The following is a 26,778-nucleotide window of genomic DNA, read 5'->3' on the forward strand; positions in this document are numbered from 1 at the left end:
TCTCATTTAGGAGAGAGAAGGGAAAGTACTGTTTGCTTCAGCTGCATATTGCACACACAAACACCAAACAAAAGGCAGCTTATCAATCATTTGGTGCACCTGAAACCTGGCTCCTCCCATGACTGGCTACATCATATGTTCCCAACAGGGGGTCTTCAATAAAGCCAAAGTCAAGTTTAATTATATCAGGAAAAACACATATTGATGAAATGTGTACATTGAATGCACTTATATATCTCTAAAAGCCACCTTGGCCCAAAATGAGATAAGGATACTGAGTGAATGCTCTCCGCACATAGTAGCTATACGTTCATCAAATACTTTCACTTCAAACCCACTAAATCCCAGCCTCAGCCCATTCAGAAGTACCGGTACTTGGGTAGAAACCTATAGGAGCCTGACAAAAATGCTAATTTTCATTTAAAATCATCTTTTAGTGCATTCAATGTACACTCAGTATGTGTTTTTCCGGATAATTAAACTCATATAGCGAGAGAGAGCAAATATTGGCAGCCATTGAATCTTCAATGGAAACAAAACACATTTAGACAGTTCACAGAAGAGAGGAAGTAGTTTTGAATGACGGGAGGATAATAAAGTTTTTTTGGGGGGTGAACTATCCCTTTAAAATGCACTACAGCACCTTTTGCGGGGCTCCAGACTAACTTTTTTCACTAGGAGCACAGTGGCCCCCAACTGAAAATTTTACAACCAGAAATTTTAGGGGCGCACATCGTAAATCAACATGCTAACCAAATCTACTAATTTCCACTGTATTACTAATAGGGATTGGTATCGTTAAGGTTTTAATGGTATTACTACTTTTACCGATACTGCTTATCGATCCGGTACTTTAAAAGTATTCTTACCGGTTCTTTTTATTATACTTTATTTTATTTTTTTATATATAAAAAAACATAATTAAGAACATAATTAACATGGCTTTATAATCTGAAAAGTAAAATATCTATAGCAAAAGAAACCGCAAAGTTTGAACAAAAATATAAAACATCTATTTGTAAATGGACCAGGTGCAGGCATTCAGAAGGTCTGTTAACATTAATATTACAGTAAAGAACAAACCTACAAAGAAATCTAATAAAGTAATGAAATGTAAAATAACACTGCATAGTTTTCACTGTATAAATTGATAGATTAATGCTTATAAAAGCTAAAGTTATTAATTCAAGAGATGTGAATATTTTCTATTTGCCTTTTGTTCGATTCGAATTAATGGCTCAATCGTCAGCAGGTTTATTAGACGCTGCCCCTTTAAGACCGATCGAATGTAGAACTAATAATATCATATTCTCCTATTTCTCCAAACTATTTACGCCCATTTAAGATATAAACTGTTAAAATAACTACTCTCCAATCCGGTCATTTTGATACAGGCTATTTGTTGCGTATTTGATGGTTTAGACGCGCACACGAAGCCTAAAATATTAAGTGCAAGTCGGTCCATTTCGCAGCACACACACATAAGCCGCCTTGAAGTTGGAAACAGCGTCTCTTGCGCGGATTATTGTGCATTTAATAGCTCTTTATTATCAAACACATCCCGCAGTTTGGCAACAGTAGAGACTGCAGTTTACAACAATCACTGAATCTGACGTTTAGTTAAGGTTTAAGGAGAAATGACAGCGCAAGGCTGTGAAGGGAAGGATGAGCTCGACGGAACACGGCTATAGGAATAGTTTTACCTCATACCATCTTTTTATAATTCTTGGAAGCCAAAATCGAAAATAAAATTAGATTAATATCACAGCACATCCCTAAAGTTTAAGCAGAATAAACGTTTGTTTAGTTCTTGGCCATCGTCACTCATTAAAGCTGACTGGTGTTGTGTTCGCTGTCCACGTGAGAGTCGAGATCTCGCTTTCTCTCTCTTCTGGATTGAATAGCATCCAGGACAAATGGTTTAATATTATCTCATATAGAAACGGCTGGCAAAGATAGAATTTGCCAGAAAACGTCTATCAATTATAATTAATAAGTGTATTTTCTTAATTTCTCCAGAACCGGGCAAAGCAGGCAAATTTACTGGTCGCACATGTGCGACTGGATGTAAAATTCAGTCGCACACTCTCAAATTTTAGTCGCAAAATGCGACCATTTAGTCGCACTCTGGAGCCCTGTTTTGTCACGAATGCAGATGAAGACGATTCGAATAACAGGCTTTATCAACTATCCAAAAGACTCAGAAAAATCCAAGGATAAATGCAAAACAATCTATTAATGAGAACTGACAGAGAACTGGGCTGCGTCCGAAAACTAGAAAATGCTGCCTTCGGAGGACACATAAGGCATGTCGAATCCAACTTCACTTCCTGTCTCCTGAGGTACGTTCATCTGATCGATTTTTGAAGGCACCACACATGTATCCTTCGCTGCCTTTTGATATCCCACAATCCTATGCCTTCCATTCAGTGACCGTTGAACTAGAAAAAGAAAGATAGCACCTGAAAGTTGCGGTTGCTGGTCAGTTTGTGTGTAAATGTACATATTTGGCCAACGTTTTCCACTTCTGATGTCATTTCTACCGAGAAATTACTGAATATTTGTTTAGTTCTCACCAAAGCTCACTCTATTTTGCTGTAGATCATTACACTGCCTCAGAAGCCTGTCTGTTTTGTGAAGTATCTTCATGCGCTTACGCTGCCTTACAAGTCATTGCCTGATAAGGCAGCGAGGCAATAAGTCTGCCTAGGTTTGTGGTTGCATCCCTGAATACACAGGAAGTTACAAGATAACTCAATTAGACACAAGCAGCGATAATCACAGGAACCTAATTAGAAATGCAGAAAAACAAAAACAAAACTGAACATACACATTACACCTTTTACAATGGCCCTCAACTACCCAAAGAAAAAAAAATATAATAAAATTATATTCTCTCTGCCTTTATCCTTTATTAGACCATGATTCAAAACCTCATAATTAAAGAAAACCCACCCACCCACCACTTCAATGTTCTACTCTGAGTTCTCATTAGGAGTAAAACAATAATACAGGACTATTTTTGGACTTTCCCACCTGCAAGAAATAAATCACTTTGAAACAACTATTTGGTGAGTCAAAAATTCTGTCCCTGACATGACACTCTTGTTTGAAATATTGTCTGAGCATATGCATTTTAAAATCAATTTTAATCTTATATTTAGTAGTTTTTATTCAGAGTTCCATTACAGATCAGTAAGTTTTCAAACCTAACTCTACTGCATTTCCAAGATGCCAGTCTTTTAGCAGAGCTGATTAAATGTCATGGGCTTATAGTGAATAGGCTTGTTGAGGAAGACCTAGGCTATTAAAGTCTCTGCCGCCCAATGTCAAAGAGGGTTTCCGTAGAACAAAGAGGGAGCGTGCAAGCAAGCCTGAGGCAGATGGTGCAGCCAATCAGACACGCTGTAAACATATGATCTAGTGCTGGAGACAGTGGGATGACAAAGTTAATGTCTGTTATGGCTGGTGTGGAGGAGTCTGGCAGTAATGAATAGTTTGTGGACACTTTTATGGCTCATTGCTGTTAGTTTCCATATCTGATTTTGTATATATATATATATATATATATATATATATATATATATATATATATATATATATATATATATATATATATATATATATATATATATATATATATATATATATATATATATATACCTAAAATACATACTTTACATAAATTACATTTCTTGAACCCAAATAGCAACAAAGTCTGGGCCGAGTCTGGCATACATTAGGCACTTCTGGCTTAATTCTGCCACTGTTTTTTTCACACTCTTGTGTCAAACTATAGGCTAAGCTCTGGCTGGAGTCTGGCTAACCAAAAGAAACAAAAATCAAATTGTATCTTTTTGGCTGAGCCCTGGCTTGAGTTCGGTCTGCCAGAATAAGAAAATATTTGGCTGAGATCTGGTTGGGTTTTGGTTAGCCAAAGAGTAAATAAAGATCTCTGGCATGAATGTGCTATACTGTAAAACAGCCGAGTAAGATTGGTTCATATTGTATACATCATTATAAGGTTAATTTTGTCAAAAATAATAAAATGAAATTTGTTATAGGCCTAAAAAATACTTTTAGATATGTATTCAAATAGTACACTTTTATCAAATTATTAATTATTTGAATGGGCAGTTAATGCTCAGCAGTTCAACTCTCTATTGTAGGCTATGTGTCATTCAGTGATAATATGGTCAGAAACCCTGTGTTAAATACAGTGTTTTACAATAAACCACTACCACCACTTATTATCTCTCCAGCCCGTTCGTTCTCACAGCCTTTTGGTTAAACAAAGACCATAACATCTTAAAACCATAATTAACTTTAGCGTGACGCATAGGAAATGGTCTTATTTAGTTAGTTAAAATGGTGGGGATGTTGAGGATATGGCCTTGAGAATTCGTGTAACAATGAGGTGGGAATTGGTCATGGACAGATGTAGCACGACATAACACAAGCAAAATCTAAACGGAAAGTGAGAAAGGCTGTTCTGGGAACGCTATTGTGTCTCTCATTTACACATGTAGCCTACTGAAGTCCCGCCCAGGCAGCTCAGCCTATTGCAGTTTGGAGGACAGAAGAAGAGACTGAGAACCGCAGCCACAAGGACATGCCACAGACCCCGCTAGAATCTTCAGCTGTAGACCTTCAACCCATTTAAAGGTGAGTAAAAACCGGCACCGTTTGCTTCGCATTATAGGTGTTTTGTGACCAAACATTAGGTTTGCAAATGTTTATGCTGAACTATTCTATCTTTATGACGTAATTGTGGGATAGACAGTGAAACGCGCTCGGGACAGCGTTTAACTTTTCAAACCCCCTCGGTGAGGAAACGTGGTACAGTTGTTGTTCCAAATACGTGTTGGTAGAGCGAATTTGTTGGAAATGACTAAAGCAGATACAAAAGAAAATCGAGGACCGCGAGGAAAGTGCCACGAGAATATGAATTCAAGATTTTGCGTCAGTGAAGTTCTTGAATGATTCTTTGTTTAGTTTATATTTATTTTTAATTATTCATTAGTCATTATATAGGCCTACAGGCCTGCGTTTAAAATACTAAAAATAACTTAATGTCTCTTGAGGGATTAAAATCAAATATGTGGATTTAATATTACATTTAAAATCGCATGAGTGAGAGTGCATTGTTATTGTTTTGTCTTGTCCTGTGATAGTGACTTAATGTTGTTTATTTCGCTTTCCGTAATTAGCAGTAACGGAAATCAGCTCCACGTAGCCTATCAACAAAACATCTTTCGTCCGTGCTCATGCTTTTACTGAGCTATCTGAAAGTGAGCTCTTCGTCCTGCTGACTGGATGTGATTCAGTCGTGCAGCCTACTGTGTTTTTCCACTACTGTATTTGAGAAGCACCCCATTTCCTGACAGGAAGAGCTGTTCCAGGAGATGGTACAGATCGGAGTTTAGTAGGAAAGCTATTAGATTAAATAAGCAGGTCTGCAGGAACATGCATAGTCCATTTCTGCTCTGCTTATTTCTTGTCTATTAGAACGTCTGATTTTTCCATTCAGTCTGCCAACATCTTATTATTTTCCATCATGTAGGGTGTGAACATTGCAGTTAAGCATAATCTATAATAAAAATCATGTCATTTTATCTTTTAACATTTATTCATATTATTGATCATTATTTGAGTGTAAGGATCGTGTGTTTGTGCGTTTGACACAAGATTCAAACCCTTGTGAGGAAAATATCTTGTAACAAACTACAACTACAACTACAGGAATCAGGAGCTCCAGATACTTGAACTGCTGCAGCTGTTCACAAATGTCCAAATATTTTCCGTGCCTGAAGAAGGCTGCCTGTTGAAGCATGTTGCATATACAGCAAAGTTCTTGTACCCCTGTGTTTCTTTTTTTTATAATGGTTTCGGTTACTCATTCTGTGCACAGTACACAAGCAGATTGCATCTAAATATGCAAGCTTTGACGTGGTCTTTTTCTTGAGAAATATTTATAAAAATACAAACAGTATGTGGACACTTATGTTTTAACCTGTAGAAGTGTTTACTCTGATGTAAGCACCGTTGAATGGTTAACGTTTTCTGCAAGTACACAACTCAGCGATTTATGGTCAGCTGAGTTTGGGTTTGTCTAATTAATTTGCTAACTTTTGTGAAGATTAGTTTACTAGTGTTGTACACTTTACTGTTATTGTGTGTGCACACGTTTGACTAAACTTGTGAAGGACATTTGTGTGTGTGTGGTGAGAGAGAGAGAGAGAGAATTTCCTTACAAATATAGTGAAGCATGCTGACAACTGGCTTGTGATGGCACTATTTAAATAGACTCATAAGTCAGTCAAATCATATAGGCTTAAATGTTAAATTTGAATATCAATAGGTTTGTAAGCGGATCAGGGTTTAGCAAATATCCTCATCTGTAGTGCCTAAGAGTGTATTAAATTAATTAAACAATAGTGTTTTTTTTAGTGTTCATTTGATTTTGGTGCAATCACATTTAGTCTCTGAGGCCTTTTACAGACTGTGAACTGTTGTTTCTTTAGTTTGGTCTTGCATATACATTATATGAGGCATGTTTTAGTTTTGACATTTTGATCAGAAAGCATAATTTAGGATGCCTGATTTAAAATGGATTTCAGGTGTGTTGCATCATGTGAAAAGGTGCCTTTAGTAAGTTTACTCATTAATGGTGGTTAAAAGGATGTACACTAGTTCTAGTTCTAGTACTAGTACTACCCACTTTCCTCATTGCATTCTGTTCCACTACTTTGTTGTCAATGCTCTCTGTCTGTGTAGGCCTTTTATAGGTAGCCTACATGAATGTATTTTTTTTTTTTGACTGCTGCAAAGTGAAGCCAATGCAGCATTAATCTCAATAATTAATAAGTGGAATATGCATTGTGTATGCTATGATGTAAGAAAGGCAGCTCAAAAGAGATTAGAGGGAGCCTGCTGGACTGCCTAGAATGTAAGGGCATATTATGCTAGTCTTCATGACAGTGTCTTGAATGCTTAAGGTGACCTAAGTAGGGCTGCACGATATGAGGAAAAGCTGCGATGTGCGATAACATTGTTTAATATTGCGATGACGATATGACTTGCGATAAATATTCAAATGTGAATTTTAGCTATACTGTTCCCATGTCTCAGTGCTTTAATAGGTCGTGTTCAGTGTTGGGCAGTAACGGAATACATGTACCGGCATTACGTATTCAGAATACATATTATGAGTAACTGTATTCCGTTGCAGTTACAATTTAAATAGTTGATATTTAGAATACAGTTACATTGTTGAAATCAATGGATAACATTAACCATACTTCTCTGTTTCATGAGTTTATTTACTCTCTAAATAAATTAAGGCACCTCAATGCATTTCTCAGAACGCCCCAATATGAAAACGAAAAAATGCACGGTTTGCGTGATCAGTCACAATGGAGTCGGAAGAGGAGCAGCGGGAGCTAGAGGTAGAGATGGAGCCAGAACAACAGAGCCAGGGCAAGAAATCTTTTCTATCTTGGAAATTCAAACTGCATTTCATATTAAAGAAAGAGAAGGGAGAACGAAATATAACACGGCAGTGCAACTGTGCAGTGCCGCGGTGGTTGGGATGGCGGCTATACACGCACGCACGCCTTTATTTTTTTTTTATATAGCCTATATTATATATATAAATTCGTTATATATTCGTTAAATATATTATTCGTTTATATTTTTTATTTTCAAAATTTAGGCTATTTAATTGAGATTGACGTGTATATAGTCTACCTCAATTAAATAGCCTACATAAAAAAACAAACAAAAAAATAAAATAAAATAAAATAAAAAAATATATATATATATGCGTGTTTATTTTAGTTGGGCCTACTTCCGTCAGTGAAACAACAAACTACAGTCTGTAAAACATTTAAATAAATATCTGTAAATAATCGAAATATAAATAGTATAAGTTAAATATTAGTTAAAGAAAAAAATTGTTTATATTTCCTCACAGACGTGCGTCGTGCGTCATGCCTCTTTGCGCTGAAAGGGAAGACACGAGCAGGAAAGAAGCATCGTTTTCTAATATCTTAATGTTTTCTCCTGATGTTCCAAAACTGATAGGCTACTTGTAGTAAAATGTGAAGAACGAAATTATCTTCCGCAGGGTCAAGAACTGAGGCTTTGTTTGATTATGCGCTTTGAGAGAAAGCGAAACTAAAAATCTCCGGCGTGTATGAAATACGCTACAAAATCTTGACCAAGTCTAATAGCAAGCATAAACTGTGTTAAATAAAGTAAAGTTTGAAGTAAATGTATCTGTCCTACTCCGTTTTCTACTTCACCACAGTAAATGATGCGAATATAGCCTAGGCTACTCCTAAATTAATCAAACAAGGAAGACACGTTTAATCCCCTGTGAGAGACATAAATGAGGATGTGGGGAAACAAATAAGAGATTCCATGTCCAGTAGAATAAAATGGAGTAAACCTAAGCCTATTGTTAAATTCGAGGAAAATCGTGTGACCAGATATCAAAACGCAAGCAATCTTAAATTTGTCTCACCACACAAAGCTTCCTCTCTCGTTCGGCATGAATCCTTATATTCATCGTGTCAGGCTGTCGGTTGCGATGTGTTCATCGCGCGAGTTCATATCGCGATGACGATGAAAATTCGATGTATCGTTCAGCCCTAGACCTAAGTCCTTATCCGGTGTCTTTCAGGATTCATAGGACATTCAAGAGATTTTTTTCTTCTTCAGTAAAACATCTAGGTATTAATATTCCAGTTATGTACATTTAATCCTTAATACATTTGATATATTTTTGCTTATTACCTGGAAATTAGCCAAATAAATAAATGAATGGATTTGAATTTAAATTAATTTACTTGTAGAGACCATGAAGGGAAAGGACATAAAGTCCGAACTATTTGATTTCTGAATGTACCAATTGAATAAAGAATCAACCAGAGAGCCATGCAATAACAAATAATTACTAGATGAAGCATACTAGCATTCTTGCTGCAGCTCTGCTGCACTCCATTACGCATTGCTCTGTTTGTTGTTAGGATGACAAAACATCTTAAAAGTTACATTTTGGGCTGGTCTGCCTGAGCTGTCTTACAACGCTTGTCAATGTCGAAATTATTGAGATGGCCAATCAAATCACAGAAGGCGGGCATTACTGTTCATAGAAGACGAATGGGAAATCCAACGTGACACTTAAGTTTAAACAGTGATAGGGTGCGAGACTAGAAATGTTTTGGTTTTTTGACATATTAGACATACAAATGATAAGGAATGTGTGCATATTCATTCATATTCATATTTCACACATGCCCAAAAACTACAAATAAAATGTGCCCCAATGTTCAAGACATGGTTGCATTTTAGTGATGGTTGGATCATGGTGTGATAATCACAAAGTTAAATTATTATTGAAAAACAAATGGGCAGCTCCTGTGTAAACATGTTCATTATTGGGCTGAGAGTTATTTGGCTATTGTAAAAATTTAGTAGAACAATATGTTTATTTTTATGGATTGGCAGTGACTTTTATTTCAGTGCAATTGGGATATACGCTTTTCCTGCAAATTAAACCCATGTCTTTTCTATCATGCTCTACCAGTTGAGCTACTAGAACTAACTTTTATTCTTTTTGTAAAGAATAAAAGAATAATAATAAATACAGGCCTTTCAACCTGCTTCATGCTATAATTCTGATAGACTGTCATACCTTTTTAAAGAAATGTTTACTTAGTTGGAAAATATTGTAATTGAAGGCTAAATTTTTAGCCTATTATTTACTCTTAATAATTATTAGTGTAACTAATTCGTAAAAATGTCAGTACCATAGCAAACACTATTGGAACTAATATTTAATTAACAATTATTATTTTTATTTTTTTTACTACAACTACTCATATTTTTGTATGGTTACAACTCTAGTCTAGCATATCAGCTCTCTTTATTGAGGATGTATTGTGCTGTAATTTGATCAATTTCGGCTGGTAATTGAAGTTGCTAAAAAAAATACAGAATATACAGTATATCATGTTATTCAACATATTCATAATTCTTCATTGCCTTTACAGGAGCATGATTCCTGTAACCGAATTCCGGCAGTTTACGGAACAGCAGCCGGCTTTCCGGGTTCTGAAGCCATGGTGGGATGTGTTCACAGACTACCTTTCTGTGGTCATGCTCATGATAGGTGTGTTTGGATGCACTTTGCAGGTAAATATTACAATTCTTCTCTTTAAACCAAATACCAAAAGAAAACGACTATTTTATTTACTGCTGAAAAGCTTAGAGTCTTAAAGTGGAAATGAAGCAGTCAGTCAAGTTAACATTATTTATTAAATAGATTGCACTCTAATCACATTATATAATAAACACAATAAATATAACCATTTAAAAGAAATAAAGGCATTTGCTTGCAGTACTACATTTGCTGTGACGTCACAGGGTTGGTTTTCTTGCCTTAGTTCATCAGAATCAGATACAACGGTAGAGAGATAGTTAAAGACAGACAGTGGAGGTCAGATAGTGAAAGATAAAGACAGAGACCATGAAAGATAGAAACTGGAACATTAATGCATTGCTTTTTTGCATTTCCATTATCTTAAAAATTGATGCTCAAAGGGAAAACCGTTGCTTTGCTTGATGATACACATTCAGAAACAAAGTCCCACCACCTCCTGATTTCAATAGTTGTACTTGGAAATACTGTATGTTGATAAAATGACTGTCAGAAATGAAAATGAAATACAACCATAATAAACACCCATCTGTCATTCCACAACATGCAGAGATCAAGGCTGATGCAAACTTCAAAATAAATATTTTTTTACTGTAACTCCATGTTTACCAATCAAGACCCTATACTTTGGATAGTTTCCAAACGTTATCCCTAATCCCATCATCTTCCTTGCCATCATCTTTTTTAAATATTTTGCATTCTGTGCAATACATTTTTAAATCAACTTTTCCTTCACTGCTGGAGTCCTTTTTTTAATCAGCCGGGAATTGCCTTGCAAATGGCATTGGAGCCCTCTATTGGACAACTTAATATCTGGTCAATCTGATTAGGGCTGCAGCTATCGATTATTTTAGTAATCGAGTATTCTACCAATTATCCCATCGAGTAATCGGAAAAAAGTATTTTTTCTTTATTAAAGAGCAATACTAAATATACAAGAGAAAATAAGTCAGGTATCTTAAAATGAACAACTAATGTTTCCTTTTTAGAAAAAAAAAAAGTTTTACTGCTGAAATTGCAGACATTAATATCTATGAAAACTAAACCAATTTAGTGCATTCAATTGCCATATTATATTCAAAATACAAATATATACAACAATAAAAAAAAATCATCAATAAAAATATAAAATTCAATTTCAAATTACTTTAGAAAGGTAAACATAGTAAAACCTAAAACTAATCCTACAATCTATAAATCAAAATCATAGTAATATAAATAATAATAATAATGCCTAAACATTGCATTTATGTTGTGCAACTTAACTTTCAAGTTTCAGCTTCAGCTCAGGCATGACATAAGCCTTTACTGTCTTCTTGGAAGGCTTTGTGGCTTTTGTAAGAAGCAAAAAATATTGGACAGGAAGGAAACTTGTAACAAGAACGAGTAGAGATGCGTGGATCCGCTCTTACGTCCCCTAATCCGCTGTTAAAAACAAACCATCCACCTGCACATGATTTTCTCTGATTTAGATATATCCGCACCCAATCGTCACATTACAATTATTCAAATTCTCAGTGTTAAGCGGGATGCTATCGTAACATATTAACTACACTGAAGTAGGTTGCTTTAAAAAAATCTTTACATTTACATTACATTTCTTAAATAACCTAAACCAGGGTCGACAACCTATACAGCAACCGCTGAAACATGAGCAAAAGAGAGAGATGTGTTTGTATTTAATTCAGATAAAGTAGCCTACATCGCACATACAGATCTACATTTTGAGTTAATCATCCATCATAGTAACACAGCTTGTTTTATTAAGTTAGGAACTATAAATATGATTAAAGTGAGATTTAAATTACGCAAATCAATGAAAGCACGCAGGTCTGAAAGCACGAGCTCTGCGAATCGTGCGCACACAACAGTTTGTTCTGCTATTTGTTGCGCTTAGCTTTGAGAACATTTTAATGGTGTATTTCAGAGATATCAAGTATATATAAAGTCCCATTAAACATTTCACTTACACATCACAATGACGGTGATGCGTGTGCAAAATCCATTCATGCTGTTCATGTGTTTCGAGTGCTCGTATCTCTTCAGCTGCCGCGCGAACAGTGATGGGAATAACGGAGTTATAGATAAACGGCGTTACTAACGGAATTATTTTTTTCAGTAATGAGTAATCAAACTAATTACTGTTTCTCCCGTTACAACGCCGTTAGCGTTACTGAGAATAAAATGCGCCATTACTATAATTGACCTATCGGTAAGCCCCTCCCCTCGAACGCAGATGAGCCAATAGTAGTTGAGTATCAGTCGCGCTGGGACCGGAACATCTTTAGGTGTCAGCGCCATAGAGAAACATTGGAAAATCCGAAGCTCTCATCGGTTTGATGGTGTTTATGCTACAAAAATGCTAAAATGTCGTGCCTGAGGTACTGTAACACTGATTCCAGGGATCCTGAGAGGATTTTCCCTCGTTAAGTTACGATTAAAGTCCCTGCTAACATACAAACCAAAATAACTAACTGTTCTCACGTCATGTAATGTTACACTGTAGGTCAAAAACACGAAGGTCTACATTTCAGTGCCTCTCCATATTAAGCTGGTTATATGTAAATTAATTTAATTTTTGTTATGTTTAAGGTCTACATTATCTGTCCTACTAAGGAGGACTCCTATTTTGATGGGTATTATAGTCTACGGGTTGTGAAAGGGAGAGCTTGCACGCAGTTTATCGGAGTTGTTTTGCAGATACAAAGTTTACCAGTTATTAACTGCACCCCCGAAAAGTCATAAGCTCTGTGTATATGTTTGTTTACTGTTAGTTGTATAAGTGTTTTTGTGTAATTTGCTGTGTATGTTAATAGTAATGCAACGGAGAGAGAGAGTTTGTGAATGAGACGTGAATGCGCACTTCTTATGCTTTGTTTGTTCAGCTCTTACGATGATTTTTTGGAGTGAAAAAGGACATCTAAACTTGATAAACCATCAGTAAAGTTTGGCCATCATTCGGATGGGGTATAGCTACATTCTGTGTCCAAAAACATTGTGAGATAATGTTTTCACACTGACAGCTGTCATTGTAAGATATAGCAACTCCGTTTGTTTGTCCGACTTTGCAACAGTAACTAAGGGGGGCGGTGCTTACCGATAGGTCAATTGAGCTCACTGAAGCGGTTTTCATCCAATTAGGCTCTCTGTCAGTCGGACCGGCAACGTCTTTTTTTCTTCTGGTTGGTGTGTGTGTGTGTGTGTGTGTGTGTGTGTGTGTGTGTGTGTGTGTGCGTGCGCTGCGTGTTGGGGGGTGGGTGGGGTGGTACACATAACTGATGATGATTGGTGGGTAGGAGACAAGGTTGAGGTTGATAGGTTGAGTTCACACACACACACCTTTGACACACACACACACACACACGCATATGCACAGTCACACACACCAACGACCAGGAGGTGTCAGAGCGATGGCAAGTCCAACGACTTCAAAGATAGCTTTCGCAAACTGGAAGTATAAGCGCTACTTTTCCCTCGTTGAGGTGAAAGGTAAGAATGTTTATGTAACGTGCAACAGGAAGAAAGAGTCTCTCCACGTCGGTGGCAAGTAATTCTAATCTAATGAAGCACCTCAAATCATCACATGCCGCCACAAAATTAGTGGCTAAAAACCCATGTGATAACGTGAGCTCCACTACCAAAGGAGTAGTATAGTACTGATAATATTTACACTATAGTAGGTCTACTGATAATATTTACAATAATGTTTTGAATTTGATAGGTGTCTCACATTGTCCCACAGCAACATTACAATAGTGTACATTAATGTACAATGTTTCATAATAATAATTTATTCTATTTAGTATCCAATTCATTCATTTAACATATTTAATATCGGGGGCATCCAAGTTATTTGATATATTTGAACATTTGAAAAAAAGTAGTTACTTTCCCTGGTAATTAGTTACTTTTATAATGATGTAACTCAGTTACTATTTGTAAGAAGTAACTAGTAACTATAATTCATTACTTTTTTAAAGTAACGTGCCCAACACTGCACGCGAACTGCCGCAAATGAAGCTTAAATGCTCAGCGTCGCATCCTGAAGCTTAACACACAGCTTTCTTCATTTAAAAATAGCGAGACTAAATGATATGAGCAGTGCTGAATCTGATGCCCCTCTCTCTAGCATTGCAGTCTCGGATCTTGAGATGAGCTGAAACCGAAAGTTAAAGAATGACCCACATTCATTGTGTTTTACAGTGAAATGAGAGTTCTGCGTCATTATTAAAATCAGCACATTAATGATTTATCTCTCATCCACCCGCAATTTTTGGAATGTTACTTTTTATTACTTTACCCACCTGACCCGCGGATATAACCACAATCCACGCAGTATGCACAAGTTCTTACACAAAAAATATATTTCTGCAACATACATGACCATGTGTAGTTAAATGGACTACGCGAAGTTTCGAGGCAACTGATTTTGCCTCTATGATTTTATGATTTTTTGAATTCGAGTAACTCGAGCTACTCGTGGAATTGTTTCAGCCCTAAAGCAGATATTATGAGTTGATCTATTACTTGTATCGATTACAGCAAACTAAGCAAAAAAAAAAAAATCAAAGACCAGAATCGAAACTATAATAATCTTCATTAATCCAACAGAGCCGACCAACCTTGTGACGTCACAGGTTCTAGTACTGCAAAATGGTGGCGCCCTTGCTACAAAAGCTATAACAAAACATCTTTTTTTTCTTTTAAACGGTTATATATTATGTTTGTTAAATATAATTTTTGATTAGAGTGGAAATCCGTTTACTAAATAATGGTAACTTGACTGACTGCTTAATCTCATCTCATTTAGTTAATTTAGGACATTAAGTAGTTTTATATAAACGTGCCTCAGAAGAAAAAAAAAACATTACGGATGTGCATTTTGAGACAAAACAATTGCACTGACATTTTAAGAAATGTAAGTGCAAGTTGCTTTCAGTTAAAACGGCTCAAATATGCATTTTAGTGTGAAACCGGGGGGCAGTCTTCCTTGATCAACGGCAATGGAATAATAAATGACTTCACGCCATAGATGGATTTCCTCTGTGCATGAACAGCCCACTGTTGGGCAGTGCATACTGCATAAAGAAGTGGGAGTTGTTTGCTAACGGAAAATAGCTAAATTCCTGTCACCCCACACGAAAAGATTACCCCTCCTTTCCCTCACGGTGGCCCCTCTATAAACACAAAATGACTCCTGTAGTCTAGCTACTCGGCCTCATAAACTAGTGGGTGGAGCTTCAAGCTGCAAGTTTGCCCTTCAGTTTCAATTCCTCTACATGATCCCAAATTATTTTTAGTTTTAACAAACAACAGGAACCCATTGTTAGGGTGTGGATATCCCACCACTGTCCCTGGAGGTGTGCATCAAAGAATGGCACAGCTGGGTAATGTAGTGCAATTTGTAAATTGCATCTGGATGTTCACGATGATCCCAGGGAAGGCAGTGATAATTGCCCTAATTAATTCTTTTACTAATGCCATTGCATAATCCCATGGTTTTGAAGGGGGAATAAACAACATCCTTTTTTGCTAAATGACCATGTTTGACTGGGGGCACTTTGAGTGGCTTGTAGTGCATAATGGACATTTTATTAGCCACTTGGGGCTGCTGCGCCTCACATCCATTTTACTGCAGAGAAGCCATTCAGAGCTGCTGATGCTTCATTAGCAGGCTTTACTCCGCAGTCTGCTGCTTGTACCACATTATAGTGCTGTATAGAGCTCTCGCAATTCTCTTTCCCTCTCTTTTTAGCAGATTTTTTTAGTTTGTAGGCAGAAACCACATGGCAATTACCAGGCAAATTAAACTGTTTTGCAGGAAAAAGGGGGGAGGGGCACACATCTTGAAACGAATACAGAATGCTTTTGTTTACTGCTTTTTACTTCTGGGAAAAGTGTTTTTTTTTCTTCTGCCTGGTGTGTCCTTTAAAAATATTTAATGCAAATTTGAGTAGTTGTTGAGCACCTTTTCCTGCTAACCCAGAGGTATTTCACCTCCCTCTAGAATTCAAGTGGCCAGTGCAATGATTTCTCATTTCCTGTCTGAGTCACTACACTGATGTCAGAGCACAAAAATAGTTATCTTTAAAGAGATGCTCCTCATCAGATACTGTTACACTGTTCCCGGCAATCTAAAGGTGGAGTGGGATTGGATAAAATGAGCCTCATCTACTGTTTTACAGACTTAAGGTTTATCTATTTGCTCTCTGATGTGTTTGAGGTTCATTAGCTTTCATCTTTATTGCTTTATATTCAGAGAAATGACTTGGGCATATTAGTATAATTAGAATGACTGTACATGGATGAACGCTACTTTTATGTGAAGCAAGAACTTAATCTGTGTGTAAACTCTCAAAAGTAGATTTTCTGGATTACCCAAAGTATTGTCCGTAAACATGGCTGACTTGACTGGAGCAACTTGACTGGCCTGCACAAAAACCTGACCTGTATGGCAAGCTGTTTGACTTTTATTCATTCACAGGATTTTAATTCTTGATATCAACAATTGAATTTCAACTAGTACAAACTCTAATTCTTGATATCAGTAATTGTAATTTCACTTGTGACATTTTTTCAACATAGGCTGCCATTCAAATTCAATTGTTGATATCAGGAATTGAATTGCTACTAGTGAAAATGTTCATTTTTGATATCAACAATTCAATTGCCACTAGTGGCAATGTTAATTTCTGATATCATGAATTTTATTTGTTGCTAGTAAGAGCCATTTTAGATATCTGAAATTATGTTGATATCAGGAATTGAATTTGAATGGCAGCCTATGGTTAGCCTGGCTCCGCCCTCCTACGTACTTCCGCTCAATTTTCATTTTCCTTCAGTACTCTGTCTGGGATTGCGGTATAAAATTACAAATTGTAACCGGTCCAATCAGCGAACAGAGGGAGTGGCTGAGAACAATGACGTTGATGTCGTGCGCTAGTTTGAGATGACATGTGTCACGACCAAACGTTAGCGTTTGGTTATCGCAGATCCAATAGTTTTAAACTTCAACAGAGTACCCACCTTCAAGGACCTCAACGCTTGTCAATGGAGAGTGGCCAGATGAAATGTACAAGAGTCTGGTAGGACCAGGCTAGCCTGTGGTGACATTTCAATAGTGAAAATATAATTACTGATATCAAGAATTAGAGTTTTTACTAGTTGAAAATTAATTGTTGGTATGAAGAATTCATAGCCTGTGAATGAATAAAAGTAAAACTGGCTTGCCTTTTTCCAAGCTGTAGCAAAGTTAAATAGCACACAGTTCACCAGAATGATATTGTATGACATAGCATTAAGATTTGTCCACACAGAAAATACTGGAATAACAAAACCCATTGATTAGAAGTGGGTATGAACTAGGGGTGTACACAGTAACGACAATAAACACAATAATTGTGTATGTACCTTTTGAAGTCATGGTTCAGTATGTTATTAGTACAGCATTGGGGGGGGGGGGGGGTTACACAACTAACTTGTGTTAGTTAGACTATGTCTAACTAACACAAACTATGTCTATTTAATTAAAAAAAAGTCTGTAAATATTGAGAGGGGGCATGGGAGACCAGCAGAAAAACAAACAGAAAACAGATGTGGCAACAGTGTTCAAGTGCGTGAATAGTGGATGCCGCTCTGCCTTTATAAAGCAGAAACAAATGCCAATTCCACTGAATTGTTTTTATTCAGACCATTGACTTTTCACTGTTTGAACAAGCCAGACATACAAGTTCCTCGCCATAGAAAAGTAAATGGGGGTGGAGGGTGACCAAAACAAACAAAACAAACAACAAAAAACACTGCTGTAGGGCAAGCCATGTAGGTTTATGATTTAGTTTGAAGTGCTTAATATAAAGCACGTCTCATCAGGGCCGTGCACAGACATTTTGAGGGGCAGTGGCCGAAACCAAAAAAAGGGGCACTGGGGTGGGGTGGCATTGGGGGCGAGGATTGGGTGCTTGTCCATACAAATTATCCATCTTAGTCAGTCAGTCTTAGTCAAAACAGTGTTGATCTAATTTTGTGTCTATTGAAAATAGTGATATATGACATTGTATTATGTTGAATATCAAAGTTTTTGTGTCTATTTGTTAATGAAGGATTTGTGGACACAAATGTTTTTGGCTTTGTGGAGTAAATGTTATAGCTTTTATTTTGAAGAAAAAAGATAAAATTAGACTCTTGGGGTAAGATGACCCAGCCATATTTGGCACAGAAGGCCCCAAGTGGCATGTTGTTACTGGTGTTATTGTTTTTAAATGTAATACTTATTGTAATTAACGGGTCTGTTATTTAATATTTTCATGAATTAGTTGTACATTTCAGGCATCTTCACTTTCATTAAAACCTATAGGTTAAGTGAGTGATTTCTATTATGACAAAATATATTAGGCCTAGGTTTTTTTTTTATTATTATGACAAATCTTCAATTAAAATATGGGCAATTAAATAAGTAAATATTGATATGCTTGTACATAAGTCATAAAAAGTTACCTTTCAGATGATTATCTTTTACTGGGATTCAGATTTTTCTGTTATCAGTTATTCAATTATTCTACTAAATTGTCAAAATAAAATTAAGTAGAATATTTTTTGTATTTTACATTATGACAAGGAAGATATAGCCTAAATAGTAATTTATACATTCTGTAACAGTTTATGGGTTATTACATGAAATTAGGCCTATATATATATATATATATATATATAATTTCTACAAAGTGTGCCATCAACAACAGCAAAGTTGGTGTCACAAAAAAAAAAAAAAAAAAAAAAAAAAAAAAAAAAGTTGGTGTCACTTCGGGTACAAAAACTTGATTAGACAAGAATTATAATTATCTTCCAAGAACGTGTATTTTGTACAAGTTGTTAGCACTTGTAGAAGATCAGGAGCAAAATAATACTGACAGAAATACAAGAACAAACTACCAAATTACTAATTCCGCGGATTGTAATGCATACTGTTAATGCGACGACATTCTGGAACTGTCGTCTCCGCTTTCCAGATTTCTGCGCACAGACTCCGAGTGACGCTGAGGGGGGCAAGCAGGAAAACACGGGAGCGATTGAACAACTGACACAGCATTGACAACTTAAAGGGTAACTTCAGTGATTTAGCATTAGGCTTTGTATCAGTAGAAACCCGATAGTATATTCAAATTATGGTACATTCCCCCCTCATATCCCCCTGAAACGAGAGAATTATGCATTTAATTTCTGGAAAAATTCCTCCGATGACGCAAATATCGTCATTTTGCGTCATCGGAGGATTTTTTGGCCAGAGGCTAAAACTACAGCCACTAGATGGAGCTGTTCCGCATATTATCAACCCGCCCATAGGGGAGAGATCTCACATGTAAGACACAGACGGCCGAACGGACAATCATAACGGTGCGATGCAGACCAAAGTGAGTGTTTGAACTCTTCAATGAATTATATAAATATAGTTTAGCTTCCAGCTTCCATATGCGATCAGAAAACGTGCCAGACTGGCGCTTAACGTTACCTCAATCTGACACTGCTGCATCTATGACGTGACTTTCGTTCGGCTCACTCACACTTTATTGAAAAGACACGTTCAGTTTTTAATTGTAGTGTTTATTCTCTAACCGAACGAAATGATTGTATTACTATGAAGATCAAAACGACGGTGTACGGAGTGGCCTCGTAGGGCAGCAAAGCAAGTGCATTCTGGGAGTTGTTGTCTTTCATCCACATGAGACAAAAATACATTTTCTGTCTTTTCTCAGTCTAGAAGGCACCAAATTCAAAAATAATTTCACATTTCTACTGCATAAATGACCCAGTTTAAATACAAAGCTTAATGCTAAATCACTGAAGTTACCCTTTAAAGCTGTTATTGATGTTTGCAGCACAATATTTGACCAGAAGGGTAATATTGATGGTTATTTTTGTCCGTTACGGGTTGTTAGATCCAGCATTCTGCCTGCTTTGAATCAGACACAGAGATAAAGTAGTCTGTAAGATTACATTTATTTGAATGAATGAATCATATAATTTATTTGAACTAATAGAGAGAGAGAGCTTGTTCAGCGTCTCTCTTAACAATGAAGATGTGCATGTATTAGTTAAAAATAGCGATGTAACCCCATCTTTGCTGATAAATATAATGTAGCGATCCAGTAGATTAGCTATTTAATTGCTAAAAGTCATGGGGCAGCGTTGATAAGTTTCTGTGCTCCTGAATGCACAGTGCGATCTCCGCTCCCCGCTCTTTGTATGGGAGTGACGTAGGCCTGTGTGTGTGTGCACGCGTCAATGAAAACAACACATTGATATAGAACGGTGAATCATCTGACTTGGAACTACATGTATTGTATCAGAATCCAATATTCAGACAGACCATGGGATATATTACTCAGTTATTGTTAAATTAAAATGTTAAGGAGTCATGTTATACTTTTGCTTAAGATTTCCAGTGAAAACACTACCAACTTGTACCAAGACAACTTTTTTTGTTTGTTTTTTGTTTGCTTACGTTTGACTAATACTGTGTGACTGTGTCACTACTATTGCACTATAATGCTGCTGCTGCCACCTAATGACAATAGATTTACACTTCGAATGAAGTATTCTCTCATCAATGACAGTAGCTCATTGGAAAAGGCCTTCATTTTGTTTGCACTAATAAGTGCTGCTGCCTGCCAGCTGCCATTACTAATAAAACTTTGTTCCATATATTTTTTTCTGTATCGTCATAAATATCATTATCGCAAATATTCTTGAAATATCGTGTTATAATTTTGAGGCTATATTGCCCACCCCTACATTGCATCCCTAGTATCGACATAAATTCTGATGGCGTTCATAATGCATGAACTAATGCACTCGTATGATTCTGGCATTTAATAGCACTATGTATTATTGCTCCAGAATGGCAAATGTAACTCCCTGATGCATGTTCACTCAGCAGCTCCATGAAAAATAATAAAGGCGGGTTCCCTCAAGATAATGTTCATAATGCATTTGGTGGTAATGTTTGCATTCTCTCTAGTCAGATTTCAGAAATGTGCTATACAAAATGCAAAACATTTGGATGGAAACTCAGCAATAGTCTCAGTATGTCTTGAATTTATTGTGTTGATTCTGATATCTACACTCTTATCCTTTTAGGTGATGCAGGACAAAATCATATGCCTTCCTCAAAGGACATTCTCACCAAACCAGACAGAGCTGATGTGCCCACCTCCTTCCTCAAATCATGTAGCCATAGTGCCTGTTCATGAGTTGAAAGGACTGAAGACAAACTTGGATATTCAGCAGTATAACTACATAAACCAAATGTGCTACGAAAAGGCACTGCATTGGTATGCCAAATACTTCCCTTACCTGGTTCTCATACATACCCTAATTTTCATGGTGTGCAGCAATTTCTGGTTCAAGTTTCCTGGCTCCAGCTCTAAAATTGAGCACTTTATATCCATCCTGGGAAAGTGTTTTGACTCTCCATGGACTACGAGAGCACTGTCAGAAGTGTCTGGGGAGAATCCTGAAGAGAAGGACAACAAGAAGAACAGTGCCAGTAGGTCAAACCTTGATACTCCCATTGGAGAGGGCAACCTGGAGAAGACTCAGTCTTTAAGATCAATTCCTGAAAAGATTGTTGTTGACAAGCCAGCAGCAAGTGTCCTTGACAAGAAGGAAGGAGAGCAAGCCAAGGCCTTGTTTGAGAAGGTCAAAAAATTCCGCCTGCATGTGGAGGAGGGGGATATATTATATATGATGTATGTCCGTCAGACTGTTGTAAAAGTGCTCAAATTTATCCTTATAATTGCGTACAACAGTGCTCTGGTGTCAAAGGTTAAGTTTAATGTTACCTGTACTGAGAACATGCAGGACATGACGGGTTACCGGTACTTCTGTTGCAATCATACTATGGCCCACTTGTTCTCCAAGCTCTCCTACTGTTATTTGTGTTTTGTTGGTGTTTACGGACTCACATGCCTTTATACATCCTACTGGCTGTTCTATATTTCTCTCAAGGAGTACTCCTTTGAATATGTTAGACAAGAGACTGGAATTGATGACATCCCAGATGTAAAGAACGACTTTGCTTTCATGTTGCACATGATCGATCAGTATGATCCCCTATATTCCAAGAGATTTGCAGTGTTTCTGTCAGAGGTGAGCGAAAACAAGCTGAAACAGCTCAACCTTAACCACGAGTGGACAGCTGACAAGCTTCGGCAGAAGCTGCAAACCAACAGCAATAACAGGCTAGAACTTCAACTCTTCATGCTGTCTGGTCTCCCAGATACCATCTTTGAGGTGACAGAGCTGCAGTCTTTGAAGCTTGAAATCATTAATAATGTTACCATACCTGCAGCCATTGCCCAACTAGAGGATCTCCAGGAGCTTTCGCTTTACCAGTGCTCGCTCAAGATCCACAGTGCAGCCACCTCATTCCTTAAGGAGAACTTGAAGGTGCTGCGAGTGAAGTTTGATGATGGCCGGGAACTTCCACAGTGGCTGTATGTGTTGCGGAACTTGGAAGAGCTCCATCTGATTGGCTCTTTGAGTTCTGATGCTGCAAAGAACGTAACCCTGGACTCTTTACGAGAGCTCAAAGCACTGAAGACCCTGGCACTCAAGAGCAACTTCACCAAGATCCCCCAGTCCATCGTGGATGTGGCCAGCCATCTACAACGCCTCTGCATTTGCAATGATGGCACCAAGCTGGTCATGCTTAACAACCTGAAGAAGATGGTGAATCTAGTAGAACTTGAGTTGGTGCACTGTGACCTCGAACGCATACCACATGCCATTTTCAGCCTGACTAATCTGCAGAGGTTAGATCTGAAGGAGAACAATCTACGCTCCATTGAAGAGATCCTCAGCTTCCAGCACCTCCGTAAGCTGACTGTTCTGAAGCTTTGGCACAATGCCATCACTTTTATACCTGAACACATAAAAAAACTTGGGAGCTTGGAGCGCCTCTACTTTAGCAATAACAAGATTGAGATCCTACCTTCACACTTGTTCCTCTGCAACAAACTGCGCTACCTCGATCTTTCCAACAACGACATCCGTTTTATCCCACCGGAGATTGGCGTTCTCCAGAGCCTTCAATACTTCTCTGTTAGCTGTAACAAAATCGAAAATATTCCTGATGAGCTCTTCTTCTGTAAGAAACTCAAGACTCTGAAGCTGGGCAGAAACATGCTGTCTGTCCTTTCACCAAAGATTTCTTTCCTAGGTGTGCTGACTCTCTTGGAGTTAAAGGGTAATCACTTTGAGTCTTTACCAGCTGAACTTGGCTCTTGTCGCGCCTTAAAGCGCAGTGGACTTGTTGTAGAAGACGTGCTGTTTGAGACGCTGCCTTCAGACATCAGGGATCAAATGCAAGAAGAGTGACTGCTTTGCTTGAATGCCAAGTCTTGTAATCTGACTCCTTAAGAGACGAGACTCCAGGTGTTACGTCCTGTAGTATGTATTGCGATCTATATGGGTGAGTACCTGCAATTTCATGTTTAAAGCTGGACTTGTGCTTAATGGCATTTTAATGCAAAAAAAAACGAGTGATGAACACCTTTGAATGCCTTATATTGTATATTATAAAAAAAGAAGTCATGTAAAACAAATTTTAAAAACGTTTATCTTAATTTTCTAAGATAATGTTTTTTTTTGTTGGTTTTTTTTAATCTGTAAGTCATACAAATAGACAACTTGCGACAGGGATTAATTTGCAGACAGTGGGATGCTATTCCATTGTATGCTTTCGCTTCATATGACTGACATTGATTTCATGACCCATTAAGCTTTTACAGGTCAAGTACTGTACAACATGTTTTGCACTGGAAATAGCAATATTAGAATTTGCACTGGAAACTTTAACATTCCTTTTCATTTTTATTTTTTTATGTGTATATAGGACTTTGAAGTTTGATTTGAAGTATATATATGATAGGAAAATATACAGTTATCATAATCATTTATATCTAGTAGTGTTTGTTTTGTTTTTTCGTGCATATTTACTCTAATTAAAAAGCTTTTGGAGATCAGGATCCTTGTGCATTTGCTTCTCAGGTAGACATCACATGTTTTTCTTTGCATCACTGTTTTGAGGTTAAACAAGTTTTATAGCTGTTGTTAGTGGATCCTGGGCAGATAAAGATAACTGCATTGTAGTATACATCTTATGAACTAGTGGTACCAGCTTCAACTGTCATATAGCTTTTTGTTTCCTGTTGTCGTTTACTCTTATTTGACTTCTCCAGTGCAAGACAGAATCCAGATGTAGAGATTTCTCTTTCTTTAGCCTTTTATTGTACAAACATTTTACTCATAAACCAACAATGTACTCTGATAGACATTTTAATCATCATATTAGTCAGTTTATGTCAATCTTGTATTGTACGCTGTAATTGTTTCCATTTCATGCAAACTTAAGGAAAACATTTGCCAGAAACGAATCTCTAAGATTATATGCAAATGCATTTTATGAAATGTAATCTTTTATAATGTCCTTTTATGCAAAAAAAGAGAAAAAAGTAAAAGATCTCTCAAGGTGCACCAAGACCAATCAGGTAGACTTGGTTTCCTTAGTTTTTAGTATTCCTTAGTATTTTCTCTCAGCTACTCCAAGGAGATTGATTACAAGTGTCTTTAGGTCATGTACATGGTATTTACACTTATCTGATCTGATTGGATCTTGCCTTGAGAAAGGTTACTCATCTGATGTACTGAGATAAGCATGTGGCCTTTTTCTATAGACTGCCAGTTACATTGCCATAATGAAGAGGTATTGAATCGGTGTGTTACCAATGTCTTGGAATTCGTACATCTTTAGGCGCTTTAAGAAGTTAAGACTGAATACTTGAGCTATGTAGATCACCAGGCCTTTTGTGTTTTTTTGTTTTTTTTCATGATGTATTTTAGCAATATTATCTACATGAATAGCTTTTTATATATATATATACATACAGCAGACCTGTCTGGGGTTAGGAAGGTCATTTGCTGTTCTGCTCTTGTGTCTGCATGTTAAAGGTTATAATAATGAAGATGCCAAAGTGCAAATCTGTGCATAAAATGAAGGATGTTGATTCTTGACATTGGATATAAATGCTGAATGTAGTGCTACCATATGCCTTATTTTTCGGTTTTGTATCATTTGCATTCTACCAAAGTGTTTTTAATTTGTAAAACAGCATAAATAAAATGCCTTACTTTTGTCCCTTGCGTTGAGTTCAGTTAATGTTTTGTCATTCTCAAGGGAGAGTTGTCACCCAGGTGGCAGTATTGTGCACTAAATGCGACAGGAGAGTCTGTGAAATGTTTAAGGATAATTTGCTGACCTCCTAAATGCGTGCCCACACCAGAAAGTCTGACACATTGCTGGCATTGAAAATGCAATTGCAAACAAGATAGCAATTTCATATTTTAGATTTTTGGAGAGAGGACATTATTTGAATATGTCTGGGTCATGTGTGTTAAAACACTGAAGATTAAATGTCAAATGGACACACAAATTCACATGCAAGTACATAATTTAAATAACCACTTGAATTACATGCTTTCAAAATAATTTGTATGTGGGTGTTGTCTCCCATCATATCTCATGTTTCAGTCACATGATCAGCTGTGATGGAAAGGGCTATTGATAGCTGAATCATGGCCTGGTATACAGTGAAAAGCCAAGAGGCTATAGCTTCAGCCACTTTCAAAGACATTATCTCTGCATTGCAGTGGTTATTTGATACAAATTATGAATTTGAAGATTAAGAAATCTATAATATTTTCTGTACAGTATGTTCTCCAAATTTCCTTATGCATAAGCAGAGGGCAGCTTTAAAACATGCAGAGCTGTTTCAACCCAAATTAGAATCAAATATGGACAAACCCAACCACTGGGTTAAATTATTTAAATTATATTTGATTATTGCCATTTTACTGATTATTTTAACCCAACGGCTGGGTTTGTCCAATATTTGACCCAAATTTGGGTTAAACAACACAGCATTTTTTTAGAGTGTAAAAACAATGATTTGTGGCATGTCTTATAACTTTGACTAAAGTGGCCATTAGTTTCAGGAAGGTTACTTTGGAAATATAATAGGCTACAGGTTACAAGTTACCCTATTTAAAATGTAATAAGTAGTGTAACTATATCAATTACTTTATTAAAGTAATGTAACTGGTTACATTTGATTACTTTTCTAAGTTTGTAACAAATATTTTCAGCTGTTAATCATTTTCAAACATTTAAACCAGGCAGGGTTAACCATACAGTATATTCAAAACTGAAGACTCACAGACTTTTAAAATTATTCATCACTTGAATTAAGATTATAATAATTTAATTTTAAAGCACAGCCACCACAAAATTAGACTTTGTGAAAATCAGCACCTCTTTTTAATCTGAGATCAACCTGAGGTTAAATACAGATTTTAAATCATAACAAGAAATAGTTTAATAGCTATGATACTGTTTTTGAAATCAAATCTTTGCATAGCTATGACAGGAAACACTGGCATCTAACAATGTCTTGGAAAAAAACAGTTAATCTTAAAAAATAAAACATTGGTGTCTCCTA

The 26,778-nt window shown here is 36.8% G+C and overlaps 1 protein-coding gene across 2 annotated transcripts; it reads left to right on the forward strand.

The window, feature by feature from the left end:
• Positions 1–4,576: 4,576 nt before the first annotated feature.
• On the forward strand, positions 4,577–25,416 carry lrrc8c (leucine rich repeat containing 8 VRAC subunit C). Of its 2 annotated transcripts, none has more exons than XM_079841815.1 (3): positions 4,577–4,665; positions 10,059–10,200; positions 21,359–25,416. In XM_079841815.1, exons 2-3 carry the CDS (start codon positions 10,063–10,065, stop codon positions 23,597–23,599), a joined length of 2,379 nt encoding a protein of 792 aa, XP_079697941.1. In that variant the 5' UTR covers positions 4,577–4,665; positions 10,059–10,062; the 3' UTR covers positions 23,600–25,416. The 2 variants fall into 2 exon arrangements, with proteins under 2 accessions (XP_079697941.1, XP_079697942.1); XM_079841816.1 differs by having other exon boundaries at positions 4,579–4,665; positions 10,059–10,177.
• The last annotated feature ends 1,362 nt before the right edge of the window (positions 25,417–26,778 follow it).

This window comes from Gobio gobio (genome assembly GCF_949357685.1).
Source record: "Gobio gobio genome assembly, chromosome: 17".
NCBI lineage: Eukaryota > Metazoa > Chordata > Actinopteri > Cypriniformes > Gobionidae > Gobio > Gobio gobio.

What these genes read in the sequence shown, in the direction of transcription:
- lrrc8c (XM_079841815.1), top strand. Translation starts at nt 10,063, where the DNA reads ATGATTCCTGTAACCGAATTCCGGCAGTTTACGGAACAGCAGCCGGCT. An exon ending in TGTTTGGATGCACTTTGCAG is followed by an intron (nt 10,201 to 21,358) that starts GTAAATATTACA and finishes TTATCCTTTTAG; the next exon opens with GTGATGCAGGACAAAATCAT.